This window comes from Dendrobates tinctorius, unplaced genomic scaffold, assembly GCF_039654945.1.
Source record: "Dendrobates tinctorius isolate UK_male_01 unplaced genomic scaffold, ASM3965494v1 ptg000214l, whole genome shotgun sequence".
Lineage (NCBI taxonomy): Eukaryota > Metazoa > Chordata > Amphibia > Anura > Dendrobatidae > Dendrobates > Dendrobates tinctorius.
In genome coordinates, this window is record NW_027361881.1 from 1,480,837 (window position 1) to 1,499,558 (window position 18,722).

At 38.6% G+C, this 18,722-nt stretch overlaps 1 protein-coding gene across 1 annotated transcript; it reads right to left on the reverse strand.

Annotated features, from left to right (window-relative positions):
* Positions 1-3,233: 3,233 nt before the first annotated feature.
* On the reverse strand, positions 3,234-16,811 carry FOXF1 (forkhead box F1). Its single transcript, XM_073554860.1, has 2 exons — positions 14,927-16,811; positions 3,234-3,687 (listed from the first exon to the last, which is right to left on the reverse strand). Exons 1-2 carry the CDS (start codon positions 15,885-15,887, stop codon positions 3,533-3,535), a joined length of 1,116 nt encoding a protein of 371 aa, XP_073410961.1. The 5' UTR covers positions 15,888-16,811; the 3' UTR covers positions 3,234-3,532.
* Positions 16,812-18,722: the final 1,911 nt, after the last annotated feature.

Here is an 18,722-nt window from a genome sequence, read left to right on the forward strand (position 1 = left end):
CAGGTGCGATTTTTGTCCTTCCCCTGATTTGAATTAATTATGTATAAATCATGTTTTTTAATTTAATTAATAACTAATTATATACAATCTTTAGTTGTGTGTCATGTTTGTAGGTGTTATTCTCTAGTGGATACACAACTTTTTCACGTTGGTCTCTTCTTTGTGTATAAAGATCATGGAAACAAATATAAAGAAACCTGAAAGCTCCAGCCTCACCCCCTGTGTCCCAGCAGGGCTGATGATGGGAGGGATGGCTCATAGAACGATTGCTTCCAATCACCTTCTCCTTAGATGGAAAGATTCAGCAGAGCTAGAAAAAAAGCTGAGTTATTCATTGCTTTGTTTTCTATTATTATTATTCCTTCTGAATTCATCCCATACAGCGCTCGCATCGTTATGTTTTCTAAGGTTCTCATTCTTGGAAATGCAGGATTGTGCTGCTGCTGCCTCCTCCTCTAGAATAGTGAGGAGCTGCTGTCCCTGCTCCTTCCTTCTCTCCCAGCACATTTTACCTCCTTCCACAGCTCATGTTTTGCCTTGTTTCAGTTTTTGGCCCCTGCAGTTTCTTTTCTTCTCCCCACAGACTGGCTGCAGACACTCATCTTCCCCCTGTATAGTTAGATTATTAGTTATGATTCGGTCATAAAACTAATGAGATGATTAGAAGGGAGAGAATCTAAAATCCTGCCCCAAAACGCCAAGTCTGCACTGCACTTCTGTATATCCAAGTTTTGCCTGTGTGTAACAACAACAACAACAACAACAACAACAACACGTGTGTATTTTACCCCTGTCTAATCTGATCACAAATCTGTCTCAGACGAGACCCCACAAACGCCTCTGGAGACCCCAAAACTGGTCCTGCGCCCAAATCATCTCCAGCAGCTTCATAGGATCAAACATCAGCCAGGAGTGTAGAGAGTAAAGCATCATCCTCCGAGAGGGCAGCCCCCCCATAATAATCATACATGATGCCATCCCTGACACATAGGGGCAAGAATACACAGAGCTTTAGTTGTCAGTTATGACTGTTGTGCATGAACTGTAAAGCGCTGCGGAATATGCTGGCGCTATATAAATTATTATTATTATTATTATTATTTATATATATATGCATATTATTATTATTTATATATACATGCATATTATTATTTATATATATATACATGCATATTATTATTTATATATATGCATATTATTATTATTTATATATATATGCATATTATTATTATTTATATATACAGGCATATTATTATTATTATTATTATTATTATTTATATATACATGCATATTATTATTATTTATATATATATATATGCATATTATTATTATTATTATTATTATTATTATTATTTATATATATACATGCATATTATTATTATTTTTATATATATATACAGGCATATTATTATTATTTATATATATATGCATATCATTATCTATATATATATACAGGCATATTATTATTTATATATATACACATGCATATTATTATTATTTATATATATATGCATATTATTATTTATATATATATACAGGCATATTATTATTATTTATATATGTATACATGCATATTATTATTTATACATATATGCATATTATTATTTATATATATACATGCATATTATTATTATTTATATATATATACATGCATATTATTATTATTTATATATATGCATATTATTATTTATACATATACAGGCATATTATTATTATTTATATATGTATACATGCATATTATTATTTATACATATATGCATATTATTATTATTTATATATATACATGCATATTATTATTATTTATATATGTATACATGCATATTATTATTTATGCATATATGCATATTATTATTTATATATATACAGGCATATTATTATTATTTATATATGTATACATGCATATTATTATTTATACATATATGCATATTATTATTTATATATACAGGCATATTATTATTATTTATACATGTATACATGCATATTATTATTATTTATATATATACATGCATATTATTATTATTTATATATGTATACATGCATATTATTTATACATATATGCATATTATTATTATTTATATATATACATGCATATTATTATTATTTATATATGTATACATGCATATTATTATTTATATATATACAGGCATATTATTATTTATACATATATGCATATTATTATTTATATATACAGGCATATTATTATTATTTATACATGTATACATGCATATTATTATTTATATATATACATGCATATTATTATTATTTATATATGTATACATGCATATTATTTATACATATATGCATATTATTATTATTTATATATATACATGCATATTATTATTATTTATATATGTATACATGCATATTATTATTTATATATATACAGGCATATTATTATTATTTATACATGTATACATGCATATTATTATTATTATTTATATATATACATGCATATTATTATTATTATTATTATTATTATTATTTATATATATACATGCATATTATTATTTATATATACATGCATATTATTATTATTTATACATATATGCATATTATTATTATTATTTATATATATACATGCATATTATTATTATTTATATATATACACATGCATATTATTATTATTTATATATATATGCATATTATTATTTATATATACATGCATATTAGTATTATTATTTATATATATACATGCATATTATTATTTATATATATATATATATACAGGCATATTATTATTATTTATATATATACATGCAGATTATTATTATTATACAGTAAATAATCTGCTATCAGATATGCAGCTGCATAGCAGCAGTGTGTGCCGGGCTCCAGTTTGTAATGTTACCACTGCACATCGCTTATATGGGACTTTCCTTGTATCAGTATTTAGAATAACAGCAATTATGTATAAGACTACTAACACTTTCCCATCTTCCTGTAGTAATAACACTTGTTTCAGGAGTGATGTGTGTCCCTGGAGGAGCCTCTCCCCCTCTGTCTGCCTCTGCTGCACACGATCAGCAGGGCCTGTAGAGGGGTCACAGGGGAGAGCAGAGGGTCCTGACTTGTCCTTTCACCATCAGATTCTTCTCTTCTCTGTTTGGGACAATTCCACTTTAATTATTTCATAATGACATTTCTGTCGTGACATTCACAAGGGAATAATGACCAATCTTCTCATTATCGTGACATCTATTACATAAATAGAATAATGAGAATTTCTCTTAAAATTAACAAATAGAATAAAAATTTTATTTTGATTTTTTTTCCTTTTTTTTAAATTTACAAACACAAAAAACTGATATTTTTTATTTACAGTGCAGAGAAACATAAGATCGGAACCTTCCTTCCCAAATGTCGCAAACTCCATCGTTCCATAGATTCTTCTGAATTTACAGTGAGCAAAAGCCCCCAAAGTGCAGGTGATGAGTGCGGGGGGCGCCGCCGGGTCCAGGGGTCTGCAGCAGCCGGGAGGTCCTGCCGAGGGCTGACTCCGGGGGTCCCTGCGATCCGGGGTCCTGCAGGGTCCTCACATCACACAGGGCTTGATGTCCTGGTAGCTGACCTGCTGGTGGTAGTAGGAGCCGCCGCCCCCGTGCATGGAGGAGGCCATGGCATTGAAGGAGAACACGAACTCCTTCCTGTCATTCATGCTGGGGGACTGGGGGTGATACCGGGGGACACCTGGGGGGACACAAGGGGCAGGCAGTGACGTCAGTGCGGGAACTACAAGGCGCAGACTGACACGGTGCGCTGCTGCGACTTGTGGTTCCATCACAGCTGGAGCTGTGTCCACAAACACCAGGAATAATATAGCGATAATAACAATGAGAACATTAATAACAACGATTGTAGCAATAATAATGGTAATAAGAATAAGTGTAATATTAATAATGGTAATAAGAGCGAGTACAATATTAATAATGGTGATAAGAATAAGTGTAATATTAATAATGGTAATAAGAATGAGTGTAATATTAATAATGGTGATAAGAGCGAGTACAATATTAATAATGGTGATAAGAATAAGTGTAATATTAATAATGGTAATAAGAATGAGTATAACAATAATAATGGTAATAAGAATGAGTATAATATTAATAATGGTGATAAGAATAAGTGTAATATTAATAATGGTAATAAGAATGAGTGTAATATTAATAATGGTAATAAGAATGAGTGTAATATTAATAATGGTGATAAGAGCGAGTACAATATTAATAATGGTGATAAGAATAAGTGTAATATTAATAATGGTAATAAGAATGAGTATAACAATAATAATGGTAATAAGAATGAGTATAATATTAATAATGGTGATAAGAATAAGTGTAATATTAATAATGGTAATAAGAATGAGTGTAATATTAATAATGGTAATAAGAATAAGTATAACAATAATAATGGTAATAAGAATGAGTATAATATTAATAATGGTAATAAGAGCGAGTATAATATTAATAATGGTAATAAGAATGAGTGTAATATTAATAATGGTAATAAGAATAAGTGTAATATTAATAATGGTAATAAGAGCGAGTACAATATTAATAATGGTGATAAGAATAAGTGTAATATTAATAATGGTGATAAGAATGAGTATAACAATAATAATGGTGATAAGAACGAGTATAATATTAATAATGGTGATAAGAATGAGTATAACAATAATAATGGTAATAAGAGCGAGTATAATATTAATAATGGTAATAAGAATGAGTGTAATATTAATAATGGTAATAAGAATAAGTGTAATATTAATAATGGTAATAAGAGCGAGTACAATATTAATAATGGTGATAAGAATAAGTGTAATATTAATAATGGTAATAAGAATGAGTATAACAATAATAATGGTGATAAGAACGAGTATAATATTAATAATGGTGATAAGAATGAGTATAACAATAATAATGGTAATAAGAGCGAGTATAATATTAATAATGGTGATAAGAACGAGTATAATATTAATAATGGTGATAAGAATGAGTGTAATATTAATAATGGTAATAAGAATGAGTATAATATTAATAATGGTGATAAGAATGAGTATAACAATAATAATGGTGATAAGAATGAGTGTAATATTAATAATGGTGATAAGAATGAGTGTAATATTAATAATGGTAATAAGAATGAGTATAATATTAATAATGGTAATAAGAATAAGTATAACAATAATAATGGTAATAAGAATGAGTGTAATATTAATAATGGTGATAAGAATGAGTGTAATATTAATAATGGTAATAAGAATGAGTATAATATTAATAATGGTGATAAGAACGAGTATAATATTAATAATGGTAATAAGAATGAGTATAACAATAATAATGGTGATAAGAATGAGTGTAATATTAATAATGGTAATAAGAATGAGTATAATATTAATAATGGTAATAAGAATAAGTATAACAATAATAATGGTAATAAGAATGAGTGTAATATTAATAATGGTAATAAGAATGAGTATAATATTAATAATGGTGATAAGAGCGAGTATAATATTAATAATGGTGATAAGAACGAGTATAATATTAATAATGGTAATAAGAGCGAGTATAATATTAATAATGGTGATAAGAACGAGTATAATATTAATAATGGTAATAAGAATGAGTGTAATATTAATAATGGTAATAAGAATGAGTATAACAATAATAATGGTGATAAGAATGAGTGTAATATTAATAATGGTGATAAGAATGAGTGTAATATTAATAATGGTAATAAGAATGAGTATAATATTAATAATGGTAATAAGAATAAGTATAACAATAATAATGGTAATAAGAATGAGTGTAATATTAATAATGGTAATAAGAATGAGTATAATATTAATAATGGTGATAAGAGCGAGTATAATATTAATAATGGTGATAAGAACGAGTATAATATTAATAATGGTAATAAGAGCGAGTATAATATTAATAATGGTGATAAGAACGAGTATAATATTAATAATGGTAATAAGAATGAGTATAATATTAATAATGGTGATAAGAATGAGTATAACAATAATAATGGTGATAAGAATGAGTGTAATATTAATAATGGTGATAAGAATGAGTGTAATATTAATAATGGTAATAAGAATGAGTATAATATTAATAATGGTAATAAGAATAAGTATAACAATAATAATGGTAATAAGAATGAGTGTAATATTAATAATGGTGATAAGAATGAGTGTAATATTAATAATGGTAATAAGAATGAGTATAATATTAATAATGGTGATAAGAACGAGTATAATATTAATAATGGTAATAAGAATGAGTATAACAATAATAATGGTGATAAGAATGAGTGTAATATTAATAATGGTAATAAGAATGAGTATAATATTAATAATGGTAATAAGAATAAGTATAACAATAATAATGGTAATAAGAATGAGTGTAATATTAATAATGGTAATAAGAATGAGTATAATATTAATAATGGTGATAAGAGCGAGTATAATATTAATAATGGTGATAAGAACGAGTATAATATTAATAATGGTAATAAGAGCGAGTATAATATTAATAATGGTGATAAGAACGAGTATAATATTAATAATGGTAATAAGAATGAGTGTAATATTAATAATGGTAATAAGAATGAGTATAACAATAATAATGGTGATAAGAATGAGTATAATATTAATAATGGTGATAAGAATGAGTATAACAATAATAATGGTGATAAGAATGAGTGTAATATTAATAATGGTAATAAGAATGAGTGTAATATTAATAATGGTAATAAGAATGAGTATAACAATAATAATGGTGATAAGAATGAGTGTAATATTAATAATGGTAATAAGAATAAGTATAATATTAATAATGGTGATAAGAATGAGTGTAACATTAATAATGGTAATAAGAACGAGTATAATATTAATAATGGTAATAAGAGCGAGTATAATATTAATAATGGTGATAAGAATGAGTGTAACATTAATATTGGTATAGTGTGATGGAATAATAAGGGTGACAATAATAATATGAATGCGGTGACAATAAAATAATCATTCTAACTGCTAGTATTATTGATGAGTTATTATTATTAGTAGAAATATTACCACCACTGTTGATATTATTTATTCCTTTATAATTATATTCGCAGTTTAAAAAATATATATAATTTCTATGATATTTCTATAAATGCAGCACCAACCGCCCTATGAACAGCTTCTATCCACTCTCTGTTCAACAATTAAATCGTCCTGTGTAGACTATATACTGTATCTGTCTTGTTGGATGTTACTTGTTGTATCTGTTGTTATATATTATGTTGCCTCTTTGCCACAAAGAATTCCTTGTATATATGTAATATGTACTTGGCGATAATAAATTTGATTTGATTTGATTATTACTTACAATTATTTCTCCAGACATTTTGACCCTTTACACAGAACTGATTATTATTAAAATTATCATCATTGTATAAAGGGGAAATTGTCTGGAGAAATAATAACTAATAGGAATTATATATATATATATTTTATATGTGTATATATATGTGTATAATGTTTTGTTTCTGTCAATATTGCACACATCTATGTATATATATATGTATACAGCTATGTATATATCTAAATAGCAAAAAAAAAAGGGAAACGGCACAAAAATATCAAAAAAAGTGAACATTAATGCCCAATGGCGGCAACGTCTCCTCAAACCAACAGAAAGGATTTTATATTCGAAAAGTTGCTGCCATTGGGCATTAAAGTTCACTTTTTTTTATATTAATTCTAAGGAGCCAATTGATTGCTGGTTGGGGAGGCTGACGGATTTTCTATGGTGCTGTTCCAGTTGTTCTATGCAAATATGTATATAGCTACGTATATATGTGTATAGCTATGTGTATATGTGTATAGCTATGTATATATGTGTATAGCTATGTGTATATGTGTATAGCTATGTATATATGTGTATAGCTATGTGTATATGTATATAGCTACGTATATATGTGTATAGCTATGTGTATATGTATATAGCTACGTATATATATGTGTATAGCTATGTATGTATGTGTATAGCTATGTATGTGTATAGCTATGTATGTATGTGTATAGCTATGTATGTGTATAGCTATGTATGTGTATAGCTATGTATGTGTATAGATTCAAAGATTCAAGATTCAAAGAAGGTTTATTGGCAGGACTAAATACACATTAGTTTTGCCAAAGCAGGTGTACAGAAGGGAATAGGGATAGGGACTGTAGGGATGTTGGGAAGGGGCTGTAGGAAAGGTGGATGGGGCAGATCCAGGTTGGGGCTATAGAAGTCCATGGCATAGGGAAGGTGGATGGCGGCATGTATATATGTGTATAGCTATGTATATATGTGTATAGCTATGTATGTGTATAGCTATGTATATATGTGTATAGCTATGTATATATATGTATAGCTATGTATATGTGTATAGCTATGTATATATGTGCATAGCTATGTATGTGTATAGCTATGTATGTATGTGTATAGCTATGTATGTGTATAGCTACGTATATATGTGTATAGCTATGTATATATGTGTATAGCTATGTATGTGTATAGCTATGTATATATGTGTATAGCTACGTATATATGTGTATAGCTATGTATATGTGTATAGCTACGTATATATGTGTATAGCTATGTATATGTGTATAGCTATGTATATATGTGTATAGTTATGTATATATGTGTATAGCTACGTATATATGTGTATAGCTATGTATATATGTGTATAGCTATGTATGTGTATGTGTATAGCTATGTATGTATGTGTATAGCTATGTATATATGTGTATAGCTATGTATATATATGTATAGCTATGTATATATGTGTATAGCTATGTATATATGTGTATAGCTATGTATATATGTGTATAGCTATGTATGTGTGTGTATAGCTATGTATATGTGTATAGCTCTGTATGTGTATAGCTATGTATGTGTATAGCTACGTATATATGTGTATAGCTATGTATATGTGTATAGCTATGTATATATGTGTATAGCTATGTATGTGTATAGCTATGTATATATGTGTATAGCTATGTATGTGTATAGCTATGTATATATGTGTATAGCTATGTATATATATGTATAGCTATGTATATATGTGTATAGCTATGTATATATGTGTATAGCTATGTATATATGTGTATAGCTATGTATGTGTGTGTATAGCTATGTATATGTGTATAGCTCTGTATGTGTATAGCTATGTATGTGTATAGCTACGTATATATGTGTATAGCTATGTATATATGTGTATAGCTATGTATGTGTGTGTATAGCTATGTATATGTGTATAGCTCTGTATGTGTATAGCTATGTATGTGTATAGCTACGTATATATGTGTATAGCTATGTATATGTGTATAGCTATGTATATATGTGTATAGCTATGTATGTGTATAGCTATGTATATATGTGTATAGCTATGTATGTGTATAGCTATGTATGTATATGTATAGCTATGTATGTGTATAGCTATGTATATATGTGTATAGCTATGTATATATGTGTATAGCTATGTATGTGTATAGCTATGTATATATGTGTATAGCTATGTATGTGTATAGCTACGTATATATGTGTATAGCTATGTATATATGTGTATAGCTATGTATATATGTGTATAGCTATGTATATATGTGTATAGCTATGTATGTGTGTGTATAGCTATGTATATGTGTATAGCTCTGTATGTGTATAGCTATGTATGTGTATAGCTACGTATATATGTGTATAGCTATGTATATATGTGTATAGCTATGTATGTGTGTGTATAGCTATGTATATGTGTATAGCTCTGTATGTGTATAGCTATGTATGTGTATAGCTACGTATATATGTGTATAGCTATGTATGTGTATAGCTATGTATATATGTGTATAGCTATGTATGTGTATAGCTATGTATGTATATGTATAGCTATGTATGTGTATAGCTATGTATATATGTGTATAGCTATGTATATATGTGTATAGCTATGTATGTGTATAGCTATGTATATATGTGTATAGCTATGTATGTGTATAGCTACGTATATATGTGTATAGCTATGTATATATGTGTATAGCTATGTATATATGTGTATAGCTATGTATATATGTGTATAGCTATGTATATATGTGTATAGCTATGTATATATGTGTATAGCTATGTATATATGTGTATAGCTATGTATGTGTATAGCTATGTATATATGTGTATAGCTATGTATATATGTGTATAGCTATGTATGTATGTGTATAGCTATGTATATATGTGTATAGCTATGTATGTGTATAGCTATGTATATATGTGTATAGCTATGTATGTGTATAGCTATGTATATATGTGTATAGCTATGTATGTGTATAGCTATGTATATATGTGTATAGCTATGTATGTGTATAGCTACGTATATATGTGTATAGCTATGTATATATGTGTATAGCTATGTATGTGTATAGCTATGTATATATGTGTATAGCTATGTATATATGTGTATAGCTATGTATGTGTGTATAGCTATGTATATATGTGTATAGCTATGTATGTGTATAGCTATGTATGTATGTGTATAGCTATGTACTGTATGTGTATAGCTATGTATGTGTATAGCTATGTATATATGTGTATAGCTATGTATGTGTATAGCTATGTATATATGTGTATAGCTATGTATATATGTGTATAGCTATGTATGTGTGTGTATAGCTATGTTTGTATGTGTATAGCTATGTATGTGTATAGCTATGTATGTATGTGTATAGCTATGTATGTGTATAGCTATGTATATATGTGTATAGCTATGTATATATGTGTATAGCTATGTATATATGTGTATAGCTATGTATATATGTGTATAGCTATGTATATATGTGTATAGCTATGTATATATGTGTATAGTTATGTATGTGTATAGCTATGTATGTATGTGTATAGCTATGTATATATGTGTATAGCTATGTATGTGTATAGCTATGTATATATGTGTATAGCTATGTATATATGTGTATAGCTATGTATGTGTACAGCTATGTATATATGTGTATAGCTATGTATGTGTATAGCTATGTATATATGTGTATAGCTATGTATGTATGTGTATAGCTATGTATGTGTATAGCTATGTATATATGTGTATAGCTATGTATGTGTATAGCTATGTATATATGTGTATAGTTATGTATATATGTGTATAGCTATGTATGTGTATAGCTATGTATATATGTGTACAGCTATGTATATATGTGTATAGCTATGTATGTGTATAGCTATGTATATATGTGTATAGCTATGTATGTGTATAGCTATGTATATATGTGTATAGCTATGTATGTGTATAGCTATGTATATATGTGTATAGCTATGTATATATGTGTATAGCTATGTATATATGTGTATAGCTATGTATATATGTGTATAGCTATGTATGTGTATAGCTATGTATATATGTGTATAGTTATGTATATATGTGTATAGCTATGTATGTATGTGTATAGCTATGTATATATGTGTATAGTTATGTATGTGTATAGCTATGTATGTGTATAGCTATGTATATATGTGTATAGCTATGTATATATGTGTATAGCTATGTATATATGTGTATAGCTATGTATATATGTGTATAGCTATGTATGTATGTGTATAGCTATGTATATATGTGTATAGTTATGTATATATGTGTATAGCTATGTATGTATGTGTATAGCTATGTATATATGTGTATAGTTATGTATGTGTATAGCTATGTATATATGTGTATAGTTATGTATGTGTATAGCTATGTATATGTGTATAGCTATGTATATATGTGTATAGCTATGTATATATGTGTATAGCTATGTATATATGTGTATAGCTATGTATATATGTGTATAGTTATGTATGTGTATAGCTATGTATGTACCGGTCTGTCATTGTAAATTTGGTTACTGTTGTCGATATCTATAACTTTGTATGTAACCCCCTTCTCATGTACAGCACCATGGATTTAATGGCGCTATATAAATAATAATAATAATAATAATAATATATGTATAGATTTATGTATATCTATGATGTATATTTCTGTTCTATATCTCTGTATATTGTAGCTCTGTGGCCATCAGACCTCTCTGCTCCTGACCTCTTATTTGGAGCAATTAGGTTAATTGTGGTGGAAGGAAACTGCTGAAATCTATTAGACGCCATTGAGGAGGGAAGAGAGAGGAGGAATCACCCCCATTAACCCCATCAACCCCCCAGCACCCCAACCATCCCCCCATCATCCCTATCATCCCCCCATCATCCCTATCTTCCCCCCATCACCCCTATCATCCCCCCATCATCCCTATCATCCCCCCATCATCCCTATCTTCCCCCCATCATCCCTATCATCCCCCCATCATCCCTATCTTCCCCCCATCATCCATATCATCCCCCCATCATCCCTATCATCCCCCCATCATCCCCATCATCCCCCCAGCACCCCCACCATCCCCCCATCACCCCCACCATCCCCCCATCATCCCTATCATCCCCCATCATCCCTATCTTCCCCCCATCATCCCTATCTTCCCTCCATCATCCCTATCTTCCCCCCATCATCCCTATCATCCCCCCATCATCCCTATCTTCCCCCCATCATCCCTATCATCCCCCCATCATCCCTATCATCCCCCCATCATCCCTATCTTCCCTCCATCATCCCTATCTTCCCCCCATCATCCCTATCTTCCCCCCATCATCCCTATCATCCCCCCATCATCCCTATCTTCCCCCCCATCATCCCTATCTTCCCCCCATCATCCCTATCTTCCCCCCATCATCCCTATCATCCCCCATCATCCCTATCATCCCCCCATCATCCCCCCATCAACCCCATCATCCCCCCAGCACCCCCACCATCCCCCATCACCCCCACCATCCCCCCATCACCCCCATCATCCCTATCTTCCCCCCATCACCCCCATCATCCCCCCATCTCTCCCATCATCCCTATCTTCCCCCCATCACCCCCATCATCCCCCCATCTCTCCCTCGCTGTAGGACTACAGTTGTTCTGTGTTTTCCTCCCAGGTGTGAAATGAATTGTTAATAATGATCCCACCATAACCTCAGTGTAAGAATCCTCCTCATCCTCCTCATCCTCGCCTGGTGACCTGTATCTGCTGCATCAGATTCCCAGCTGGGTAATAATAATAATAATAATAATAATAATAATAATAATAATAATAATAATTAATGCTAGATCTGGTCGCTCAGCGGAATATTCCCGATATTCCCGGTAATTAGGTGGCAGCTGTCATCATTCCTCTGAGAGCTGAGGGTCTTTGGGGACGAGGTGAATGTGACTGGGGGTCTCTGACACCCCCCTGAGCGGAGCGTCGGGAGCCCAGGGCCACAGACACAGGCTGCCCCCTCAGGAGCCATAATTACCCGGTGTCTCCACACTAACTGCTGCCATGTCCCATATGTGCAGTCACAACTTCCCCCAATCTCCCCTCAGTGTCTCCAGGACTACTACAAGAACTACTACCCCCATCCTAATACTCCTGCTGGGTAACTCCATGGTGTACAGCCTGTCTGTGGGGGGGTCAGGGGATGGATGTATTCGGGGGGTGTCAGTAAATGTCTATGGGGGATTTTGTGTCAGTGCATGTCTCTGGGGGGTTTTGTGCCAGTGCATGTCTCTGGTGGGTTTTGTGCCAGTGCATGTCTCTGGTGGGTTTTGTGCCAGTGCATGTCTCTGGGGGGTTTTGTGCCAGTGCATGTCTCTGGGGGGTTTTGTGTCAGTGCATGTCTCTGGGGGGCTTTGTGCCAGTGCATGTCTCTGGGGGGCTTTGTGCCAGTGCATGTCTCTGGGGGATTTTGTGTCAGTGCATGTCTCTGGGGGGTTTTGTGCCAGTGCATGTCTCTGGTGGGTTTTGTGCCAGTGCATGTCTCTGGGGGGTTTTGTGCCAGTGCATGTCTCTGGGGGGTTTTGTGTCAGTGCATGTCTCTGGGGGGCTTTGTGCCAGTGCATGTCTCTGGGGGGTTTTGTGCCAGTGCATGTCTCTGGTGGGTTTTGTGCCAGTGCATGTCTCTGGTGGGTTTTGTGCCAGTGCATGTCTCTGGGGGGTTTTGTGCCAGTGCATGTCTCTGGGGGGGTTTGTGCCAGTGCATGTCTCTGGGGGGCTTTGTGCCAGTGCATGTCTCTGGGGGGTTTTGTGCCAGTGCATGTCTCTGGGGGGCTTTGTGCCAGTGCATGTCTCTGGGGGGCTTTGTGCCAGTACATGTCTCTGGGGGGTTTTGTGCCAGTGCATGTCTCTGGGGGGTTTTGTGCCAGTGCATGTCTCTGGGGGGCTTTGTGCCAGTGCATGTCTCTGGGGGGCTTTGTGCCAGTGCATGTCTCTGGGGGGCTTTGTGCCAGTGCATGTCTCTGGGGGGTTTTGTGCCAGTGCATGTCTCTGGGGGGCTTTGTGCCAGTGCATGTCTCTGGGGGGCTTTGTGCCAGTGCATGTCTCTGGGGGGCTTTGTGCCAGTGCATGTCTCTGGGGGGCTTTGTGCCAGTGCATGTCTCTGGGGGGCTTTGTGCCAGTGCATGTCTCTGGGGGGTTTTGTGCCAGTGCATGTCTCTGGGGGGTTTTGTGCCAGTGCATGTCTCTGGGGGGCTTTGTGCCAGTGCATGTCTCTGGGGGGCTTTGTGCCAGTGCATGTCTCTGGGGGGCTTTGTGCCAGTGCATGTCTTTGGGGGGCTTTGTGCCAGTGCATGTCTCTGGGGGGGCTTTGTGCCAGTGCATCTCTCTGGGGGGCTTTGTGCCAGTGCATGTCTCTGGGGGGCTTTGTGCCAGTGCATGTCTCTGGGGGGTTTTGTGCCAGTGCATGTCTCTGGGGGGCTTTGTGCCAGTGCATGTCTCTGGGGGGCTTTGTGCCAGTACATGTCTCTGCGGGGCTTTTCCTCGGGCAGAGCAGGGGGCACTTACCTTGCAGGTCTGTCGCGGAGTTGTGGCTGTTCTGGTGCAGGTATGGCTGGTCCAGGGAGTGTGAGGAGAGGCTGGAGGACAGGGGGTTGTTGGCAGAGTTGCAGGGTGAGAGGGGCTGCTGCTTGATATAGGGGGCACCTCCGGGCAGGGCTGTAGAGGTTGTTGCCCAGGCAGAGCCCGGACTTGTGTAGACGGAATGAGGCTCCATTACTGCTCCCCCACCCAGCAGAGGAGAGCCAGAGTCATGGTGGGGGTAGTCTCCCCCTGTGGACCCTGTGCAGCTGCCCATGTAGGAGTGGGCACCATTGGCAGCCAGGTGCGGGTGTCCGCTCAGCCCCATCCCGTCCACGTTGCCGGATAGGTGTCCGTTCATCATCCCGATGCCACTGTCCAGTGCCAGGCTGTTGGGGGGGCAGGAGACTGCGGACCCCTGGAAGCTGTAGGTGTCCGGGATGTGGTTGAAGCCCAGGCCGTTCATCATGCTGTACATGGGCTTCAGCGCCTGGCACTTCCTCCTGAAGCCCCTCGGTCTCCTCCGGAAAGACCCCTCCTCGAACATGAACTCGCTGGCGGGGTCGATGGTCCAGTAGTGGCCCTTCCCGGGCCGGCCCAGGCCCTTGGGCAGCTTGATGAAGCACTCATTGAGGGACAGGTTGTGCCGCACCGAGTTCTTCCAGCCCTGGTAGGAGCCGCGGAAGAAGGGGAAGCGGCTCTGGAGGAACTGGTAGATCTCGCTGAGGGTCAGCCGCTTGGTGGGCGAGCTCTGGATGGCCATGACGATCAGGGCGATGTACGAGTAGGGGGGCTTCTCCGGCCGCCTGATGCCGGCGTTGGTCTTCTTGGTCTTGGTGGCCGCAGACTCCATGACGGAGGGTTGGCCGCTGTGCTTGTCTGCGGCTGCTGACATGGGACTGCTCTGTGCAGGGGTCTGCGCCGGGGGCTGCTGGATCTCTGCGGTCATTGTCAGCGCTGCAGGCAGTCACCAGGATGTGGAGCTGGTGCCGGGATGGACGGTCCGGCTCCTCCTCAGCTGGTGCGCAAAGGTGGAGCAGAAGGGAGACTGTGCCCGGGGAGACTGTGCGGCCTCCGCGGGGCTGAAGGAGGGTGAGGCTCTGCTGATCACCGCTGGGGCTCTGCTGCTCACCGCTGGGGCTCTGCTGATCACCGCTGGGGCTCTGCTGCTCACCGCTGGGGCTCTGCTGATCACCGCTGGGGCTCTGCTGCTCACCGCTGGGGCTCTGCTGATGACCGCTGGGGCTCTGCTGATCACCGCTGGGGCTCTGCTGCTCGCTGCTGGGGCTCTGCTGCTCACCGCTGGGGCTCTGCTGCTCACCGCAGGGGCTCTGCTGATCACCGCTGGAGCTCTGCTGATCACCGCTGGGGCTCTGCTGCTCACCGCTGGAGCTCTGCTGATCACCGCCTGGGCTCTGCTGCTCACCGCTGGGGCTCTGCTGATCACCGCTGGGGCTCTGCTGCTCACCGCTGGAGCTCTGCTGATCACCGCTGGGGCTCTGCTGCTCACCGCTAGGGCTCTGCTGCTCAACGCTGGGACTCTGCTGATCACCGCTGGGGCTCTGCTGATCACCGCTGGGGCTCTGCTGATCACCGCTGGGGTTCTGCTGCTCACCGCTGGGGCTCTGCTGATCACTGCTAGGGCTCTGCTGCTCTGGACTCGTGCGTAGAGATGGAGCAGGAAAAAGACTGAGTCTAAAGTGTGTGTCCAGATGTGCTGTAGTGTCTGAGGGTCCTCAGCTCTGCTCACAGCTCGGGGTCCTCAGTTCTGCCCACAGGTCGGGGGTCCTCAGCTCTCCTCGGGGGTCCTCAGCAGGGAGTTGCTGCTTCTCATGGCAGCAGGACTCTGCCCTCCGGAGTGATCGCCTTTTACTTATCTCTTGTCATCAGACTCTGTCGGATCTTCACAGAGAGACTGTAAGATGAAGGGTCTCCCCGCCCACTAACCCCCCCCCCCCTCCTCTCCCCTCCCCCGATGACTGGGGGTCACTTAAAGGAGCAACAGCCCAACTCTCAGAAACTCCATTTATCTCACTTTAGAACATCCCATCTCCATTCTGCCCCATAGATCCCCCCCCAGTGGTCACTGAGCCGACCCTGCTCTGGACACAGGGGTCTCCTCCTGCTCTGGGCACAGGGGTCTCCTCCTGTTCTGGGGCACAGGGGTCTCCTCCTGTTCTGGGGCACAGGGGTCTCCTCCTGCTCTGGGGCACAGGGGTCTCCTCCTGCTCTGGGTACAGGGGTCTCCTCCTGCTCTGGGCACAGGGGTCTCCTCCTGTTCTGGGGCACAGGGGTCTCCTCCTGTTCTGGGGCACAGGGGTCTCCTCCTGCTCTGGGGCACAGGGGTCTCCTCCTGCTCTGGGTACAGGGGTCTCCTCCTGCTCTGGGCACAGGGGTCTCCTCCTGCTCTTGGCACAGGGGTCTCCTCCTGCTCTGGGCACAGGGGTCTCCTCCTGCTCTGGGGCACAGGGGTCTCCTCCTGTTCTGGGGCACAGGGGTCTCCTCCTGCTCTGGGTACAGGGGTCTCCTCCTACTCTGGGTACAGGGGTCTCCTCCTACTCTGGGTACAGGGGTCTCCTCCTGCTCTGGGCACAGGGGTCTCCTGCTCTGGGGCACAGGGGTCTCCTCCTGCTCTGGGCACAGGTGTCTCCTCCTGCTCTTTGCACAGGGGTCTCCTCCTGCTCTGGGGCACAGGGGTCTCCTCCTGCTCTGGGCACAGGGGTCTCCTCCTGCTCTGGGGCACAGGGGTCTCCTCCTGCTCTGGGCACAGGGGTCTCCTCCTGCTCTGGGGCACAGGGGTGTCCTCCTGCTCTGGGGCACAGGGGTCTCCTCCTGCTCTGGGCACAGGGGTCTCCTCCTGCTCTAGGCACAGGGGTCTCCTCCTGCTCTGGGGCACAGGGGTCTCCTCCAGATCACAATCTCACACCCAGGTATATTGTGTAACTACAAGTCCCAGGCTGCCCTCCTGCCTGGCTGATATTCTGGGACCTCTTCCCATCAGCTGTGGTCGGCTGCAGCCCCTCTCAGTGCTCACAGTGTCCTCTCTTGTCGGCTCCCCCTGCCTGCTGACTGTCTCCCCGGCCTCGGACTGTACAGCGGATATTAGAACATACTTGTGGCTCACAGGACTTGGCAGAAAAGGACAGAAATGCCTGAAATCTCCCGATAGGAAGTAATAGAAGATGAGGGGACACTGGGCTGAGGAAGGTGGTCGAGGCTTCTGCGGGAGATTTCTAGATGCAGAGAACGCGGCAGGAAGTTTATACAACTCAATGTAAACAGGTTCTGGGAATAAGAAAAACCGCAGCTGCGGCCGAGACCTCAGAAGCCTCCAAAGCCGCTGTGTCCGCAGGGTCTGCACCAGGCTGCAGCCGAACAGGGGCCCAAACCCCCCGGGACCGACCTCCGGCAGGGTAAGTCCTCCCAGCAGCCTGTCCCCTACCTGCTGACACTCTCCCCGGCCTCAGATCTCTAGCTCAAGTGGCTGTGAAATGGGGACATCAGGTCACCTCTCCCCAGGGGGCTGTGGGGGCCAGCAGGGGGCCAGGATTCTGTCTGCGGAGACCCCCGATGTGCGCCCCTCCCTGTGACCACAATCATCTGATGCCCTAGAAATCGACGAAGACTGTGAGACCCCGAGAAATAAAAAGATAGGACATGAAAAACGGAATGATCATTTATGGAGGCGACAACTACTGCAGAGCCCTGGAGGAGCGATGATGAGGGTTATTATTATTATTATTATTATTTTGTATGTAGCTGAAAATAAATAAGCTGGAGTAAC